This window comes from Salvelinus namaycush, chromosome 2, assembly GCF_016432855.1.
Source record: "Salvelinus namaycush isolate Seneca chromosome 2, SaNama_1.0, whole genome shotgun sequence".
Classification (NCBI taxonomy): domain Eukaryota; kingdom Metazoa; phylum Chordata; class Actinopteri; order Salmoniformes; family Salmonidae; genus Salvelinus; species Salvelinus namaycush.
Genome location: NC_052308.1, coordinates 57372585 through 57393386, shown reverse-complemented (window position 1 = coordinate 57393386; position 20802 = coordinate 57372585). Strand labels below are relative to the sequence as shown.

Below are 20802 nucleotides of genomic sequence, written 5' to 3'. Positions count from 1 at the left end.
GTTAACCCACTGTTCCCTGGTAGGCCGTCATTGTAAATAAGAATTTGTTCCTAACTGACTTGCCTCAGGAGACTGAAGGAATTTGGCTTTTCACCTAAAACCCTCACATTCGAGACCATCCTGTCAGGCTGTATCACTGCCTGGTACGGCAACTGCACCGCCCTCAACCACAAGGCTCTCCAGAGGGTAGTGCAGTCTGCACAACACATCACCGGGGGCAAACTACCTGCCCTCCACGACACCTACAGCACCCGATGTCACAGGTAGGCCAAAAAGATCATCAAGGACAACAACTACCCAAGCCACTGCCCGTTCACCCCGCTATCATCCAGAAGGCGAGGTCAGTAGACTGAAAAACAGCTTCTATCTCAAGGCCATCAGACTGTTAAACAGCCATCACTAACATAGAGAGGCTGCTGCCAACATACAGACTCAAATCACTGGCCACTTTAATAAATGGATTTAATAAAGGTATCACTTTAAATAATGCCACTTTAATAATGTTTACATATCCTACATTACTCATCTCATATACTGCATTTTATACCATCTATTGCATCTTGCCTATGCCGCATGGCCATCGCGCATCCATATATTTATATATACATATTCTTATTACATCCCCTTACATTGGAAGTATAAGGTAGTCGTCGTGAATTTGTTAGATTACTTGTTAGATATTACTGCACTGTCAGAACTAGAAGCACAAGCATTTCGCTACAGTCGCATTAACATCTGCTAACCATGTATATGTGACCAATAACATTTGATTTGAGACTGCACTTGAAGTAACTTTCAAAGTTCTTTAAATTTTCCGTATTGACTGATCTTCATGTCTTAAGCCATTTGCCACAACTTTGGAAGTATGCTTGGAGTCATTGTCCATTTGGAAGACCTGTTTGCGACCAAGCTATAACTTCCTGACTGATGTCTTGAGATGTTGCTTCAATATATCCACATAATTTTCCATCCTCGTGATGCCATCTATTTTGTCCACGAGTCCCTCCTGCAGCAAAGCACCCCCACAGCATGATGCTGCCACCCCCGTGCTTCACGTTTGGGATGGTGTTCTTCAGCTTGCAAGCATCCCCCTTTTTCCTCCAAACATAATGATGGTCAGTATGGCCGAACAGTTCTATTTTTGTTTCATCAGACCAGAGGACATTTCTTCAAAAAGTACGATCTTCGTCCCCATGTGCAGTTGCAAACCGTAGTCTGGCTTTTTTATGGCGGTTTTGGAGCAGTGGCTTCTTCCTTGCTGAGCGGCCATTCCGGTTATGTCGATATAGGACTCGTTTTACTGTGGATATAGTTACTTTTGTACCTGTTTCCTCCAGCATATTCACAAGGTCCTTTGCTGTTGTTCTGGGATTGATTTGCACTTTTCACACCAAAGTCATCTCTAGGAGACAGAACGTGTCTCCTTCCTGAGTGGTATGACGGCTGCGTGGTCCCATGGTGTTTATACTTGCGTACTATTGTTTGTACAGATGAACATGGTACCTTCAGGCATTTGGAAATTGCTCCCAAGGATGAACCAGACTTGTGGAGGTCTACAAATATTTATCTGAGGTCTTGGCTGATTTCTTTAGATTTTCCCATGATATCAAGCAAAGAAGAACTGAGTTTGAAGGTATGCCGAAGAAATACATCCACAGGTACACCTCCAATTGACTCAAATTATGTCAATTAGCCTACCAAAAGCTTATAAAGTAATGACATCATTTTCTGGAATTTTCCAAGCTGTTTAAAGGCAAAGTCAAGTTAGTGTATGTAAACTTCTGAACCACTGGAATTGTGATACAGTGAATTATAGGTTAAATAATCTATCTATAAACAATTTTTGGAAAAATTACTTGTGTCATGCACAAACTAGATGTCCTAACCGACTTGCCAAAACTATAGTTTGTTAACAAGAAATGTATGGAGTGGTTGAAAAATGAGTTTTAACTTCTTATGGCTGGGTGGCAGTATTGAGTAGCTTGGATGAAAAGGTGCCCAGAGTAAACTGCCTGGTACTCAGGCTCAGAGGCTAAGATATGCATATTATTAGTAGATCTGGATAGAAAACACTCTGAAGTTTCTAAAACTGTTTGAATGATGTCTGTGAGTATAACAGAACTCATATGGCAGGCAAAAACCTGAAAAAAATCCAACCAGGAAGTGGGAAATCTGAGGTTTGTAGGTTTGCCGATCCAATATGCAGTGAGATATTGGTCATATTGCACTTCCTAAGGCTTCCACTAGATGTCAACAGTCTTTAGAACCTTGTTTGATGCTTCTACTGTGAAGAATGAGGGAAGGAGAGCTCTTTGAGTCAGGTGTCTGGCATGAGCTGAACATGCGCACTGACGTGAGAGCGACCTGCTTTCCATTGCATTTCTGAAGACAAAGGAATTCTCCGGTTGAAACATTATTGAAGATTTATGTTAAAAACATCCTAAAGATTGATTCTATACATCGTTTGACATGTTTCTACGAACTGTAATGGAATTGTTTGACTTTTTGTCTGACCTGCGCGTCATGAATTTGGATTACTGGACTGAACGCGCGAACAAAATGGAGGTATTTGGACATAAATGATGGACTATATCGAACAAAACAAACATTTATTGTGGAACTGGGATTTCTGGGAGCGCATTCTGATGAAGATCATCAAAGGTAAGTGAATATTTATAATGCTATTTCTGACTTCTGTTGACTCCAAAACATGGCGGATATCTGTATGGCTTATTTGGGCTCTGAATATAGCATGGTGTGCTTTTTCCGTAAAGTTTTTTAGAAATCTGACACAGCGGTTGCATTAAGGAGAAGTTTATCTAAAGTTCCATGTTTAATACTTGTATCTTTTATCATTGTTTATTATGAGTATTTCTGTAAATTGATGTGGCTCTCTGCAAAATCACTGGATGTTTTGGAGGCAAAACATTACTGAACATAACGCGCCAATGTAAACTGAGATTTTTGGATATAAATATGAACTTTATCGAACAAAACATACATGTATTGTGTAACATGAAGTCCTATGAGTGTCATCTGATGAAGATCATCAAAGGTTAGTGATTAATTTGATCTCTATTTCTGCTTTTTGTGACTCCTCTCTTTGGCTGGAAAAATGGCTGGAAAAATGGCTGGGTTTTTCTGTGACTAGGTGCAGACCTAACATAATCGTATGGAGTGCTTTCGTCGTAAAGTCTTTTTGAAATCGGACACTGTGGTGGGATTAACAACAAGTTTATCTTTAAAATGGTGTAAAATACTTGTACGTCTGGGGAATTTTAATTATCAGATTTCTGTTGTTTTGAATTCTGCGCCCTGCACTTTCACTGGCTGCACTTTCACTGGCTGATCTCATCCGTAGGAAGTTTTTAATGACTCCAACGTAAGTGTATGTAAACTTCCGAATTCAACTATATCTAAGAGGGTGCCCATGGTTACGGATTTTGGGTTGTACCTGGTAGGTTCCTTGATAATTTGTGTGAGATTGAGGGCATCTATCTTAAATTGTAAAATGGCTGGGGTGTTAAGCATGTCCCAGTTTAGATCACCTAACAGTACAAACTCTGAAGATAGATGGGGGGCAATCAATTCACATATGGTGTCCAGGGCACAGCTGGGGGCTGAAGGGGGTCTATAACAAGCGGCAACGGTGAGAGACTTGTTTCTGGAAAGGTGGATTTTTAACAGAAGACACTCGAATTGTTTGGGCACAGACCTGGATAGTAAGACAGAACTCTGCAGGCTATCTCTGCAGTAGATTGCAACTCTGCAGTTCTATCTTTGGCAGTTCTATCTTGTTGGAAAATGTTATAGTTAGGTATGGACATTTCAGGATTTTTGGTGGCCTTCCTAAGCCATGATTCAGACACAGCTAGGACATCTGGATTGGCGGAGTGTGCTAGAGCAGTGAATAAAACAAACTTAGGGAGGAGGCTTCTGATGTTAACATGCATGAAACCAAGGTTTTTACGGTTACAGAAGTCAACAAATGAGAGCGCCTGCGGAATGGGTGTGATGCTGGGGGCTGCAGGGCCTGGGTTAACCTCTACATCACCAGAGGTACAGAGGAGGAGTAGAATAAGAGTACGACTAAAGGCTAAAAGAACTGGTCTTCTAGTGCGTTCGGAACAGAGAGTAAAGGGTGCAGGTTTCTGGGCACGGAAGGATAGATTCAAGGCACAATGTACAGACAAGTGTATGATAGGACGTGAGTACAGTGGAGGTAAGCCTAGGCATTGAGTGACGATGAGAGAGGTTTTGTCTCTAGAAGCACCATTTAAGCCAGGTGCGGTCACCGCATGTGTGGGGGGTGGAAGAACAGGGCTAGCTAAGGCACACTGAGCAAGGCTGGAGGCTCTACAGTGAAATAAGACAAAAATTACTAACCAAAACAGCAATAGACAAGCCATATTTACATTAGGGAGAGGCATGTGTAACCGAGTAATCATAGGGTCCAGTGAGTAGCTAGGCGAGCTGGAGGCACGGAGATTCAGACAGCTAGCAGGCCGGGGCAAGCAGCAGGCTAGCAGATGGGCCTCAGGGGGATGTCGCAACGGGGGAGCTTGTTGAAACCCCCTCGAACGGTTACGTCAGCAGACCAGTCGTGGTGGATCGGCGAGGTAATTGAAGCCCAGGAATTGCTTAATAGATCTATTCGGCTAGCCGGGAGATGGGCCTAGATTCGAGGCCAGCTCCAGGCTAACTGGGGCTTGCTTTGGGACAGAGATATTAGCCAGGAGTAGCCACTCGGATAGCAGCTAGCTAACTGTGATGATCTGGAGTAAAGATTCAGAGCTTGTGCTAGGAATCCGGAGATATGGTGGAAAAAATCAGTCCGATATGCTCTTGGTTGATATTGCGCTGTGCAGCCTGGCAGGAGTTGACCGGGCTGAAGCTGGCAGATGTCCCAGTTAACGGTGATGGCTAACTGACATCTAGCTAGTAGCTGGCTAGCTTGAAGGGGGTTACGGTTCTAAAGTATAAAAAATTGCAGATTCATACCGCATTGGGTGAGGCGGGTTGCAGGAGAGTATGTTCAGTCCGTAGATGGAAAAATGTGATAAAAAATATATACGAAGAAAAAAACGATATATACAAGGGACGGGACAAGACAATCAAAGCATCCCACTGCTACGCCATCTTGGATTCCCTAATATATTCTTGATATTCTTCTTAGGGCTAGATCCCTTTTTTCTCCACTTCCTATCTGAATAACGTGCCCAAAGTAAACTGCCTGTAGCTCAGGCCCTGAAGCCAGGATATGCATATAACTGGTACCATTGGTAAGAAAACACTTTGAAGTCTGTAGAAATGTTAAAATAATGTAGGAGAATATAACACAATAGATATGGTAGGAGAAAATCCAAAGAAAAACCAACCAGATTTTTTTTTTTGAGAGACCATCCTCTTCGAATTGCAAGAGAAAGTTCATATTGAAAATTAGCTCCCTGGATGCAATTCCTATGGCTTCCACAGGGTGTTAGCAGTCTTCGTTCAAGGTTTCAGGCGTGTAACTACAAAAACGAAAAGGAAATATCAGTTTTAGTAGAGGGACACAGTCTTGGAAATTTGTGTTTGTGCGCGTCATGAAGACATTATGCACCTGCTAAAATCGGTTTCCTATTGAACATACTTCTTTCCGAAATAAATATTATAGTTTGATTACATTTTAAGGTATCTGAGGAGTAAATAGAAACGTATTTTGACTTGTTGAAACAAAGTTTAGGGGTAGATTTTCGGATTCCTTTCTCTGCAAGTTGAACGAGTGTATTTCTCAAATCGATGGCGCCAACTAAACAGACTTTTGGGATATAAAGAAGGATTTTATCTAACAAAACGACACTACATGTTATAGCTGGGACCCTTTGGATGATACATCAGAGGAAGATTTTCAAATAGTAAGTGAATATTTAATCGTTATTTGTGAATGTATGACACCTGTGCCGGTAAATATTTTGATCTGGGGCGCCGTCCTCAAACAATCGCATGGCATGTTTTCGCTGTAATAGCTACTGTAAATCGGACAGTGCAGTTAGATTAACAATAATTTAAGCTTTCAGCTGATATAAGACACTTATATGTACATAAATGTTTAAAATCCATAATATTTATGATGATTTATTTGAATTGCTAGCTAGCGGGACTCCTATCCCTAAGAAGATTCTTAAGATATATGTGTTGACTGAATATAAGCAGCAAGTGATGTCTGCTAAATAATGGGGCAGTCATATACTGTAGCCTCTGCACCTACTGTACATAAAGATGAGTTACTCACTCATTCATGGCTTTGGATCAAAATAAATAAGTACCAACATTCTTTCTGATAGTCTTTAATTAAAAAATGTTTTGACTGTCCGCCTCATGACCTCAAACTGCACCATTTTGTTTCTCTCCGTCGCCCACACGCACTTTAAACATTTGGATAATAATGCATTTTAAAGCATATTGAAGACAGAAGCCGGCTCTTAATGAGTTCCGAGAGCCGATCTGTTATCCAATGATTATTATTAACCCTGCATTATAATTATATAAAAGCCCCTTAGATATTCTCACAGAGCAGATTTGACATAAAAAGCACACATTTGTAAATCCCAAACTCTAAAAGTAATTAGAAAGGTAGATACAAAAGGTAGTAATCAAGTGACATGGCCAAACTTTAATCGACTGAAAATAGAAGTGATTAGAAAAATTCACGACAATTGATTGTATAATAAAACATAAAAAATACATATATAAAATATTTTCCCAATCGAAAAATACATCTACAAATATGTTAATTTATTATAATCCATAAGAATTTACAAGGACGCACTGCAGCCTGCACGTAGCCCAGATAGTTCAAGTAACCCAACGCCCAGTGGACCTGCAGTCCTAAGTTATTTTACTGTTTATCCTACAAACATCGCTTCCAGCTGCCTCATGGTGGCGATTTGACATATTCAATAATTATCAAAAAAAATCCTCCTGTGACGAAAGGGGTTTGAACATCTGCATGCATCCTAATAGCAACAGTGGCATTACCCAAGTGAGTGCTACACAAGTGGTAGTGCAAGACTAGCCAGCTAAATGTCTACAAAGGAGCATGACAAGGTGCGCAGCTGAAGCTACTGACCTGTCTGTCTCTGACTTCAACCAGCTGTGATCAAGATGCTCCGTCCACTCAGACCATCGATGCTTCCTTTGCTCATACACCCAAACAACTCTCTGGTCCATGATCTCTTCAGACCTCTTTATTTTCATGATTAGCCTGATTTTATTCTTCTTGAACTGCCTGTACACGCAATTCAGCTTTTAGCTGCCATATACTGTATACTGCAATAAAGCCTACCAAAAGTAATAGTTATCCTGCTAGTTGTGAATCAGTGGAGGCTGCTGAGGGGAGGACGGCTTATAATAATGGCTGAAACGGAGTAAATGGAATGGCATCAAACACGTGTTTGATGACATCTGTGAGGGAAAAATTATGTATTTACCTGATTTATTTGATATTAATGGTTAACAATTCATATTTAACTAATAGTAAGACATTTCTGCTCTACTAGTGTCTGTGTTTTTATGGTCTCCACTCCGCTAATCTGGGCGTATGGTCACCAGAGATGGGCTTGAGCTGACAAATTAGTTAAAGACTGCATTACATAGACAAGAATGTGTTTTACTAGAGATAGTTTAGGAGTAGAACGATCCCTCATTGTCTCAAAATCATCCTTGCATCTGGGAAACTAAATCAGGGTGGGGTTAAGACAACAACCCACGTGCAGATAACGACAGGATGAACCCAGAGTGGCTTATGATGCCCCAATCTGCATGGGATGTGTGGATCCAATCATGACTAAGCATTTTTAGTGTCAGCTATATATAGTATTCTGCATTTGTGTAAAGGTTAGGTTACTCGGTCCAACACTCAAGGGTGTGGGGTCGACCACGCTCACTATTGCAATAATTAATCGATATTGAATAAAGATGACTGTTTGAAGAAATGACAAAGTCTCTCTCACTTGATTAGAATATTCCACGACACATCCCACCTATTCCACTCCAGCCATTACCACGAGCCCATTTTCCCCAATCAAAGTGCCACCAACCTCCTGCGTTGTGAATTCCCCCCAACATCGAATACCTTACTGTTGTACTTGTCATTCTTGCACTAACACTTGTCTTATCTTACTAGCACTGATTTTACGAATCGATGCTTTATTGAGGAATGTTATTATTTGCAATGACTGTGATATGTGGTTGTTCTATCTACCTTAGTTGAATGCACTGACTGTAAGTCACCCTGGATAAGAGCGTCTGCTACTGACCAAAATGTAAAGTCTTAAATAAAGACATACGACATTGAGGGTGCTGAGGCCTAGTTCTACTTTCAGGACAACTCAGAGGATTGAAGGGTAAAAGATTTGACACGTTAAAAAGAGGGAGGAAGGAGGCAAAAAAGGGACACTAGAAAGGCCGGAAAAACTCACAGTTTATGATGACAATCTTGATCATGGTCAACGTGAAAAAGGGGAGGGGTGCCATCTCTATTTTAACCAAAATGGCTGTCAGAAGAAACACCACCAAAATCACTGCCAGGCTGCCCATGATCCGAAACTTCTGAGGAATCCTGTGAGTTAGAGAGTTGGAGTGAAATATCTGAGGTCAATCTTATGCTTACTACAAGTGTTTCTCCTGCCTAGTACCCTTTTCACACTACAGAGCAGAGCTGGGCCAAGCTGAAATGCAATGGCCTGGCTACGCATCCACTGTAGTTGCTGGAACCGTGCTAGAAAGGACAATGTAAAAAGAAAATATCTGCTCCAGTACAGTACAGCATGGGTCGGCACGATAGTGTAAAAAGTGTACAATCGTCTAAGTTGAACCCCAAAGGAAATCTAAACATGCCTGCTCAATACATGCACACATGATCATATTAGATGTCCAGTAAAAGATTAAAGTCCTACTCCAGTCAACGATCGTCTATTATATTTGCAAGATACTTCTAGTGACTGCTCTAACAATGGAAATACATGTCCTCAAAGATGGAAGGCAGGCGGGAGGAGGAGAGATCAGGTGGGACCATTCTAGCCAATGAGTGGTCCAAAACTTCACATTTGTTGCTTTTTAGCAATTTTCACGTAGACTTGATTGTGTGTTTTGGATAATTGTCTTGCTGCACGCCCAAAACTACGCTTCAGCTTCAGCTCACAGACGGATGGCCTGACATTCTCCTGTAGAATTCTCTGATACAGAGCAGAATTCATGGTTCCTTCTATTAAGGCAAGTCGTCCAGGTACTAAGGCAGCAAAGCATACCCACACCATCACACTCCCACCACCATGCTTGACTGTTGGTATGAGGTTCTTACTGTGGAATGCAGTGTTTGGTTTTCGCCAGACATAACGGGACCCATCTCGCCCTTGTGTGTGTACATGACTGCATTTATACTTGGTATATTGTTTTTCAACAGGAAAAGTTAAAATATAGCTGTAGTGCGTCTTCAAGATGTAACTTTTGGAGTAGTGCTTTAATGCATTAGGAAAGATGTGGGTGGGGTGGTGGACAAACCTTTGATGCAGGACTGAGTTGAGACAGGTGAAGGCCAGTAAAGGCACCATGGCACAAAGTGTCATTACGTTATTGAACTTGGCCTCCAAAAGGCTACGGTTGTCCCCTTCTCCCCCGGTCCCATTGCCTGACAGGTCGGTGCCCATTTGGGAGGGGTCTCTGAGACGGCTGCTAAAATACTGTAGAGACAGAGGACAGCCACTTAATTTTTGTTAATTGCTGATGTGTGGTGTTAGTTCTGGCACAACATGTCTGCCATGCATCACCCTTGTGGGTGGTATCCATTTTTAGTGGATGAAATACAATAATGTATTAAATATTCTATTATGTAAAGCACTTTGAGCATGCTATAAAATGCTATTTAATTTAAAACCATCATTAATTATTATAATGAGTAGATTAGGGGTTATCGGTATTTCTGTTAATTATCATTGGCTATCAAGAAGATCTGAAAAGTAAGACTTGAGACATATTTAGAAATTGATACAGACATTTCACTAAAAGCTCTGGCATTGTATCGTTGAAATGTATTCTTTAATTATTCACACTCTTAAAGTAGATGATACAAAAATATTGTGTGCTCTACCATGGTGGCTGTCATAAAGAAGTTCCATGGCAGGAGAGTTCCTAAGCCCAGCATGAAAAAGATCAGCCACACGCCATTGTTTCTGTTGGATGACAGATGAGAGGAAACTAGGGTTACAGACTTTATTTGTAATTTGACAAAAAAATACCATATTATGTAGGCCCACAGAAATTATAAAGGTAGAATGGTATTTACTTGTTATGATACAAAATGTGGGGAGTTCAATTAGTAATTTCTGCGGGACTATGTGAAACCACTGGGGGAACCCTGGACGTCTGACTGACCTCAAGGTGAGCACGCTAACCACAGTCCCTAAAGAGTTAACTCCCTTAGGGGAACTCGTAACACACTTCCATTCCAAAGGCTAACATAGCAGTTACATGACCATTTGGTGCAAAGAAGTAACCAAGTGTGTCACAGAAACTTGATACTGTATCTGAGGGCGCATTGTCAAAATGTGAAGATGTCACCATACACATTGAACACATAAAAGAGGCTGCTACTCACTTGTCTTTTGGCTCGTGGACGGACATGATTTATCTTCAGTGATTACTATCACCCTTTTCCACACTTCAGCACCAAACCTGAAAGAAATAGTCATGTCAAGGAATTACAAGAAAACAAACTCATATTATTGCATGTTATTTTATCAACTACATTAGAGAAAAAAGACAAAGAGGGTTTTAGGAACTTAAACTGGGTTAGTGGAATAAAAAATCATATTTGAATGAATATGGGGCTATGAGATCTGAAAACTAGGGTTAGACTACATTTCCACAGTGCTGAAACTTCAATTGAATGACTGAAATGAAGATCAGCTGACTCTTTGGATGCTATTCAGTAGCATACTGACTAATAGCCTAGGCTACAGTTTTTTTGCTCTTGTACAATGTAAGATTGATATTCTTAATATTACCAAACATCGAGGCATTAGACAGAGAGCATCATGCAATGTGATAATGAGAGAAAAAAACTTACAGCAACATACTCAGTGTCATCAACTACCCATTTCCTAGACAGTTGTCAAGATCTTCTTAGTTTTTAAAGTTGAGAGGTAGGCTAATGGACATTCTAAGAACTCAGATGTTGACTCCTCCCAAAATCAGGGAAGCCCTCACTCCTCCAAGCGCAACTATGTGTGCGTTTCAGCGCCTTAAAGTGACTAACTGGAGCTATCTTAATGTCTAATCTGCCCCACAGCCACCCGACACGCTTTTCCATATTCCCCACACTACGGGGAAGAGAACTGTGATGTATCAAAATAACAACTTAAAATGAATAAGCTACATTATTTTTCTCTATCTGCTTAATAATTGTATGGGCCTCATTACATTTTCAATTGGGATCTGTAGGCTATAGCATCTCACAAGGTAGCCTACTGTGTTCAGTCTTAGGACAATACTGGTCAGAATGGATGGTCTGATTAGGTTAATCATTCTAACAATGTGCAATTCAACCTTATCAATAACTTCCTTCCTTCACCTTTTTCATTGCCCTGTGTCTCTGGGTCAAAATTAATGAGAACCACACCTCCCTGTCTCTCTCTATCGCTCTCTCTTTCTGTCCCTCTCTCTCTCTCTCTGTCCCTCTCTCCCTTTCTCTCTCTCTCTGTCCCTCTCTCCCTCTCTCCCTCTCTCTCTCTCTGTCCCTCCCTCTCTCTCTCTCTGTCCCTCCCTCTCTCAGGCATGCACGTTCACAGAACTTTTTTCTTTAAAAAACGTCTTCTTTTCTCAAATTTAGCCTAGGTCTTGTGTTCCTCTGGTTAGTAAATGCAACAAAAGCACAATGCAACTCATCACTCACTAAACTGATTGTGTAATGGTCTGGGTGTAGCTGGTGCAGAGGAGTCAGGCGCAGGACAGCAGAGATGAGTAATAAAAGTAACTTTACTCAAAATGACCAAATACATGAAGTAATACCAAGCCCACACAAAATGACCAAAATACATAAAACAAACACGCACAAAAACCACGGGGAAAATAGAGGGTTAAATAATGAACATGTAATTGAGGAATTGAAACCAGGTGTGTAAAGCAAAGACAAAACAAATGGAAAATGAAAGGTGGATCGGCGATGGCTAGAAGGCCGGTGACGTCGACCGCCGAACGCCGCCCGAACAAGGAGAGGGACCGACTTCGGTGGAAGACGTGACAGTACCCCCCCCCCCCCGACACGCGGCTCCAGCCGCGCGTCGACACCGACCTCGGGGACGACCCGGAGGACGAGGCGCAGGGCGAACCGTATGGAGACGGTGGAACTCCCGCAGCAACGAAGGGTCCAAAACGTTCTCCACCGGCACCCAGCATCTCTCCTCCGGACCGTACCCCTCCCACTCCACGAGGTACAGAAGGCCCCTCGCCCGACGCCTCGAGTCCAGTATGGCTTTAACAGCATACGCCGGGGCCCCCTCGATGTCGAGGGGGCAGAGGGACCTACCGCACCTCAGACTCCTGTAGTGGACCAGCCACCACCGGCCTGAGGAGAGACACATGGAACGAGGGGTTAATACGGTAATCGGGGGAAAGCTGTAACCTGCAGCAAACCTCGTTCAGTCTCCTCGGGACTTTGAATGGCCCCACAAACCGCGGGCCCAGCTTCCGGCAGGGCAGGCGGAGGGGCAGGTTTTGGGTCGAGAGCCAGACCCGGTCCCCCGGTGCGAACACCTGGGGCCTCACTGTGGTAGCGATCGGCGCTCGCCTTCTGACACCTCACGTCCCATTGCAGGTGCACATGAGCGGCGTCCCAGGTCTCCATTCGTCCACCGCAGGAGCATCGATCTGGCTCTGATGCCAAGGTGCCAGAAACCGGCTGAAACCCCAGTACGCACTGGAATGGGGAGAGGTTAGTGGAGGAGAGGCAGAGCGAGTTTTAGGCCATCTCTGCCCAGGGGATGAATGCCACCCACTCCCCCGGCCGGTCCTGGCAATAAGACCGCAGAAACCTACCCACATCCTGGTTTATTCTCTCCACCTGCCCGTTACTATCGGGGTGAAAACCCGAGGTAAGGCTGACCGAGACCCCCAGATGTTCCATGAACGCCCTCCAGACCCTTGACGTGAACTGGGGACCTCGATCAGACATGATATCCTCAGGCACCCCGTAGTGCCGGAAGACGTGTGTAAACAGGGCCTCCGCAGTCTGTAGGGCCGTAGGGAGACCGGGAAAAGGAAGGAGACGGCAGGACTTAGAGAACCGATCCACAACGACCAGGATCGTTGTTACCCTGTGAGGGAGGAAGATCCGTGAGAAAATCCACCAATAGCTGCGACCACGGCCGTTGTGGAACGGGTAAGGGCTGTAACATCCCTCTGGGCAGGTGCCTGGGGGCCTTGCACTGGGCGCACACCGAGCAGGAAGAAGCATAAACCCTCACGTCCTTGGCCAAGGTGGACCACCAGTACTTCCCACTAAGACAGCGCACCGTCCGACCGATGCCAGGATGACCAGAGGAGGGTGGCGTGTGGGCCCAATAGATCAAACGGTCGTGGACAGCAGACGGAACGTACAGACGCCCAGCTGGACACTGGGGGGAGTGGGCTCTGTATGTAACGCCCGCTCGATGTCCGCGTCCAGCTCCCACACCACCGGTGCCACCAGGCAAGAGGCCGGAAGTATGGGAGTGGGATCCATGGACCGCTCCTCTGTGTCATACATCCGGGACAGTGCGTCTGCCTTAGCGTTCTGGGAACCTGGTCTGTAGGATAGGGTGAAAACAAAATGGGTAAAGAACATGGCCCACCTTGCCTGGCGAGGGTTCAGTCTCCTCGCCACCCGGATGTACTCCAGATTGCGGTGGTCAGTCCAGATGAGGTAAAGGGTGTTTAGCCCCCTCAAGCCAATGTCTCCACGCCTTCAGAGCCTTGACAAAAGCCAACAGCTCCCGGTCCCCCACATCATAGTTTCGCCCCGCCGGGCTGAGCTTCTTCGAAAAGAAAGCACAGGGGCGGAGCTTTGGTGTTGTACCCGAGCTCTGAGAGAGCACGGCTCCTATCCCAGCCTTGGGCGCGACCAACTCCACTATGAACGCCAAAGAGGGATCCGGATGAGCCAGCACGGGAGCTGAGGTAAACAGAGTCTTCAGGTGACCAAAAGCCCTGTCCGCCTCAGCCGACCACTGCAGTCGCACCGGTCCCCCCTTCAGCAGTGAGGTAATGGGAGCCGCTACCTAACCAAAACCCCGGATAAACCTCCGGTAGTAGTTGGCAAACCCTAGAAACCGCTGCACTTCCTTTACCGTGGTGGGAGTCGGCCAATTACACACGGCTGAAATGCGGTCAATCTCCATCTCCACCCCTGAAGTGGAAATGCGGTACCATAGGAAGGAGACGGACTGTTGGAAGAACAGACATTTCTCAGCCTTGACGTACAGGTCATGCATCCAACAGTCGACCAAGCACCCTGCGCCCCAGGGACACATGTTCGGCACGTGTAGCGGAGTATATCAGAATGTCATCGATATACACCACTACACCCTGCCCGTGCAGGTCTCGGAAAGTCTTGTATACAAATGCCTGGAAGACTGATGGAGCATTCATCAACCCGTACGGCATGACGAGGTACTCATAGTGCCCTAAGGTGGTACTTCCATTCATCCCTTTCCCGGATACGCACCAGGTTGTAAGCGCTCCTGAGATCCAATTTTGTGAAGAAGCGCGCTCCGTGCATTGACTCTATCGCACTGGCTATGAGAGGCAGCGGGTAGCTGTACCTCACAGTGATTTGGTTGATACCTCGATAGTCAATGCACGGGCGCAGACCTCCATCCTTCTTCTTCACAAAAAAGAAACTCGAGGAGGCAGGTGAAGTGGAGGGCTGAATGTACCGCTGCCCCAGGGATTCGGAGACATATGCTTCCATAGCCGCCATCTCCTCCTGTGACAGGGGATACACGTGACTCCTGGGAAGTGCTGCGTTTACCAGGAGATTTATCGCACAATCCCCCCGTCGATGGGGTGGTAATTAAGTTGCCTTCTTCTTACAGAAGGCGAGAGACCAAATAGGCATATTCAGAGGGGATGCGCACAGTGGAGACCTGGTTTGGACTTTCCACCGTAGTAGCACCGACAGAAACCCCTAAACACCTCCCCGAGCACTTTCGTGACCACCCCTTGAGAGCCCTCTGTTGCCACGAAATAGTGGGGTCATGACAGGCCAACCAGGGTATGCCCAGCACCACTGGAAACACAGGAGAATCAATAAGGAAAAAACAAATTCTCTCCTTGTGACCCTCCTGCGTCACCATGCCCAGTGGAGCGGTGGCCTCCCTAATTAGCCCTGACCCTAATGGTCGACTACCAAGGGCGTGCACAGGGAAGGGCATGTCCACAGGAACAATGGGGATCCCTAAACTATGGGCAAATGCTCTGTCAATAAAATTCCCAGCTGCGCCTGAATCTACGAGCGCCTTATGCTGGGAATGCGGGGAAAACTCAGGAAAAACAAAAACATGTGAGCAACAGGGGGCTCTGAGTGAGCCTGGTGCCGACTCACCTGGGGTGACACAAGAGTGCCCTGCCTGTTGTCTCGACTTCCAGAGGAACCTCCCCAGCACTGACCAGCAGTGTGCCCTCTGCGGCCACAGATGGTACAGGGAACGGCCCCTCCTCCGGTCGCCCTACGCGCTGCACTTCCCAGCTCCATGGGCGTCGGAGCGGTGGTGCTGGGGGATGGAACTGACAGGCCCCGATCCAGACGTCCGCGGGTAGCCAGCAGGTTATCCAGCCGGATGGACAGGTCCACCAGCTGGTCAAACGTCAGAGTGGTATCCCTGCAGGCCAATTCCCGACAGATGTCCTCGCGCAGACTGCACCGGTAGTGATCGATCAGGGCCCTGTCGTTCCATCCCGCGCTGGCGGCCAGGGTCCGGAAGTCCAAGGCGAACTCCTGTGCGCTCCTCGTCCCTGCCTCAAGTGGAACAGATGTTCACCCGCCGCTCTACCCTCAGGCGGGTGGTCGAAAACTGCCCGAAAGCGACGAGTGAACTCCGCGTAATGGTCCAACACCGCTTCTCCTTCCCCCCATACGGCGTTGGCCCACTCCAGGGCTTTCCCTTGAGAGACAGGAGACGAGGGCGGACACGCTCTCACGTCTCGAAGGAGCCGGGTGGACGGTCGCCAGGTAGAGTTCCAGCTGGAGTAGGAACCCCTGGTATCCGGCAGCTGTCCCATCATACTCCCTCGTGAGCGCGAGCCGAATCCCACTTGGACCGGGTGAAAGAGGGGTGAACGGTGGTGGCTGTTGTAGTGGTGCCGGTGGAGGCTCTGGCAGAACTCCTCCTCTCTCCCATCAGTCCATCGTCTGCAGCACGCGATCCATGGCGGTGCCGAGATGTTGCAACATGGTCGCATGCTGCTGGACGCGTTCCTCGACTGCATAAGGGGGGTTGTCTGCTCCTGCTGACTCCATTTAGAGGTGCGTGTTTCTGTAATGGTCTGGGTGTAGCTGGTGCAGAGGAGTCAGGCGCAGGACAGCAGAGATGAGTAATAAAAGTAACTTTACTCAAAATTACCAAATACATGAAGTAATACCAAGCCCACACAAAAGGACCAAAATATATAAAACAAACACGCACAAAAACCATGGGGAAAACAGAGGGTTAAATAATGAACATGTAATTGGGGAATTGAATCCAGGTGTGTAAAACAAAGACAAAACAAATGTAAAATGAAAAGTGGATCGGCGATGGCTTGAAGGCCGGTGACGTCGACCGCCGAACAAACAATGATAGGGACTGACTTCGGCGGAAGTCGTGACAGATTGTTTAACTTCTTTGGGCTGCAAGCCCGAAGCCGGGCACAATATGACAACAGCCACTTCAAGCGCAGGGCGCGAAATTCAAAATATTTTTTTTCGAAATATTTAACTTTCACACATTAACAAGTCCAATACAGCATATGAAAGATAAACATCTTGTGAATCCAGCCAACATGTCCGATTTTTAAAATGTTTTACAGCGAAAACACCACATATATTTATGTTAGCTCACCACCAAATACAAAAAAGGACAGACATTTTTCACAGCACAGGTAGCATGCACAAAGCCAACCTAACTAACCAAGAACCAACCAAACTAACCAAGAAACAACTTCATCAGATGACAGTCTTATAACATGTTATACAATAAATCTATGTTTTGTTCGAAAAATGTGCATATTTGAGGTATAAATCAGTTTTACATTGCAGCTACCATCACAGCTACCGTCACAAATAGGACCGAAGCAGCCAGAGTAATTACAGACACCAACGTCAAATACCTAAATACTCATCATAAAACATTTCTGAAAAATCGATGGTGTACAGCAAATTAAAGACAAACATCTTGTGAATCCAGCCAATATTTCCGATTTTTTAAGTGTTTTACAGCGAAAACACAATATAGCACTATATTAGCTTACTACAATAGCCTACCACACTACCGCATTCATTCATCAAGGCACGTTAGCGATAGCAATAGGCACGTTAGCGATAGCGAATAAACCAGCAAAAGATATATAATTTTTGACTAACCTTGATAAGCATCATCAGATGACAGTCCTATAACATCAGGTTATACATACACTTATGTTTTGTTCGAAAATGTGCATATTTAGAGCTGAAATCAGTGGTTATACATTGTGCTAACGTAGCATCTTTTTCCCAGAATGTGCGGATATTTTTATGACACTCAAACTATTCTGACCAAATAACTATACATAAACGTTACTAAAAAATACATGTTGTATAGGAAATGATAGATACACTAGTTCTTAATGCAATCGCCGTGTTAGAATTCTAAAAATAACTTCATTACGACATCCAGCTTAGTTATAGCGAGAGAGTGCCCAAACTCTGGACGCAAACTACTAGTACAACATGTTCGACAGATATATGAAATAGCATCATAAAATGGGTCCTACTTTTGACGATCTTTCATCAGAATGTTGTACAAGGGGTCCTTTGTCGGGAACAATTGTTGTTTGGATTTAGAATGTCCTCTTCTCCAGTCAATTAGCACGGAAGCTAGCAAAGTGGCGCGAAGCTCTCCTTCCTGAACAAAGGCACACAACACAACACGCCTAACGTCCCGAAAAAATTTCAATAATCTAATAAAACTATATTGAAAAAACATACTTTACGATGATATTGTCACATGTATCAAATAAAATCAAAGCCGGAGATATTAGTCGTCTATAACGACAGCTGTAAAGAAGGCAAAACCAGGTCCCTTCACGCGCTCTCCAGAAAACAGGAAACTGGTGACACGTCATACAAAGAGCTTTTGTTCGACCCCAGATCAAGTTATACACTCCATTTCTTCTCTCACTGCCTGTCGACATCTAGTGGAAGACGTATGAAGTGCATGTATACTGATATATATCAAGGACATTTATAGGCAGGCCCTAGAACAGAGCATCGATTTCAGATTTTCCACTTCCTGTCAGGAAGTTTGCTGCAAAATGAGTTCTGTTTTACTCACAGATATAATTCAAACGGTTTTAGAAACTAGAGAGTGTTTTCTATCCAATAGTAATAATAATATGCATATTGTACGAGCAAGAATTGAGTACGAGGCCGTTTGAAATGGGCACCTTTTATCCGGCTACTCAATACTGCCCCTGCAGCCCAAACAGGTTAAGCCTACATTGTAGAGTGGGTTTAGGCTTGTCTTGCCTTATTATCACCCCTAAACCCCCCTGGGAGAATAGCCTATAGCCTATTTGCCTTCAATACATATCATCATTCATCATTCACATCATACATTCATTGGCATGTCTGAGTGATGCAGGTCAAGTGATGAACAGATTAACATGTAGGTAGAATGTGAGTAGAATGCTGTCTGTGTAGAGAGAGTTAGAGCAGCTAAAGGGGGCTCAAACCTATATGATCCTATGGTGCAGAGGCAAGTGCTCTACTCCCTGCACCTAAGGGACTTGAGCATCAGCAGTAGAGCACTCACATATGCCATGCTACACGCAAGGCATCAATGTTGCATAATTCTACATACATTTTCCTGGCGCAGTTGTATTTACACAGACCTTAGCTCCAAATCAAACATATACAACTATCTCAAGTCAGTAGGAGTAGTCATGTCTGACGCAACAGCATGGAATGATGTTGCTGGCAGGTTTGAGTTGAGTGAAAGCTGTGTGAGGTTAAGCTAGGAGTTAGGCCTACATTAAGGAATTTAACTCTGGATAAGATCCCATGTGATATCAGAAATAAATAAGTATGAGGGGTTGCTTTGCAAAGACAGGTGGCAGTCCTTGTGAAATATCAAAATGTGTTAGCTCAACGATGGACGAATGCCACACCCAAGCAAAATAACATTTGCCCTATTGAATAAAAGGTACATGCAGTACAAGTTTTTGTGAAAGTAAGTAGAGCTTTTTTGAAAGAAAACCTCAAATCATGAGGGAGGCCCTCCTAATCTTTTTTAATCCAAACTGAGATGAATAGTAGCCAGATAATGGCTAGGCTATCTTAGAGAATCTTAAGTGATGAGCAATTGTGGTTGATCTTGCCTATTCAAAGACTAATACAAAAAAGGTAGGCCTAATATTTAATAAAGGGCCTAATCTTTTAAATAATTTAAGTAGCCTAATCTTTAACATAGGTGCTATTGTGTTCTTAGCATTGGCCAGTTTTGGTCTCTAACCTCCTCCCTATAGGCTGTTTCATCGTGGTCGGTGAACAGGCTAACACATGTTGATACTGTTGTGTCGTCAGCAAACTTAATGATGGTGTTGGAGTCGTGCTTGGCTACGCAGTCATGGGGAAACAGGGAGTACAGGAGGGGACTAAGCACGCACCCCTGAGTGGCCCAGGTGTTTTCAGGATCAGCGTGGCAGTTGTGTTGTTACCTACCCTTACCACCTGGGGGCGGCCCGTCAGGAAGTCCAGGATCCAGTTGCAGATGGAGGTGTTTAGTCCCAGGGTCAGCACTATAGTGTTGAACGTTGAGCTGTAGTCAATAAACAACAAGTCAGAATAAGACTGTCTGCTAAATTACCAAAATGTAAATGTACATTTGTGTGTATAGGCCTGTTCTTTGTCATCTAGGTAATTTTATCAGTTTAAACTTAGGCTACCAGATATGTCAGCAGATATGTCCTACAGTATTTAGACCCAATTGAATTAAGATATTGTGCAAAAACACACTGTCACTCTTCTTTACAAAATATGATTGAGGGTTCAAATGAGAACCACTAAGCTTGAGCTCCAGCTGAAGATAGTGGGGTTATTTTGAAGAATAATTTAGGCTACTGTCATGTTAGGCTAATTATTATTGCTGATGACAAGCATACCCATAACATCATGCAGTCACCACCATGATTGAAAATATGAAGAGTGGTTCTCAGGGATGTGTATCGTTGGATTTGCCCCAAACAAAATGATTTGTATTCAGGGCAAAAAGCTTATTTCTTTTCACTCTGTAATTTATGTTAGTATTGTGGAGTAACTACAATGTTATTGATGAAACCTCAGTTATCTCCTAACTGCCTGTCGGCCCACCTGTCTGTATCTGTTTGGTTGTCTGCCTAACTGCCCGGGGGACTGTCATGACCTGGCATATGAAATTTGAAGTCAATAGACCCAAAAGCATTTTTGACCTCCATTGGACACAATGCTCTTGCAGTTCTAGAAACTAAGAGCCTTGTTATGAATTATTGAATGAATTCTGAAAATAAATACTG

General features: G+C 44.4%; 1 protein-coding gene across 1 annotated transcript in view; it reads right to left on the bottom strand.

The window, feature by feature from the left end:
- The window catches only part of slc29a1b (solute carrier family 29 member 1b), a 43926-nt gene extending 23903 nt beyond the window's left edge, over positions 1–20023 (bottom strand). Inside the window, exons 1-5 of the mRNA XM_039015396.1 lie at positions 19973–20023; positions 10637–10713; positions 10130–10211; positions 9544–9722; positions 8463–8602 (exon numbers count right to left, since the gene is read on the bottom strand). Coding sequence (XP_038871324.1) covers positions 8463–8602; positions 9544–9722; positions 10130–10211; positions 10637–10662 — 427 coding nt within the window. The 5' untranslated portion in view covers positions 10663–10713; positions 19973–20023. The remainder of the gene's footprint in view (positions 1–8462; positions 8603–9543; positions 9723–10129; positions 10212–10636; positions 10714–19972) is intronic.
- Positions 20024–20802: the final 779 nt, after the last annotated feature.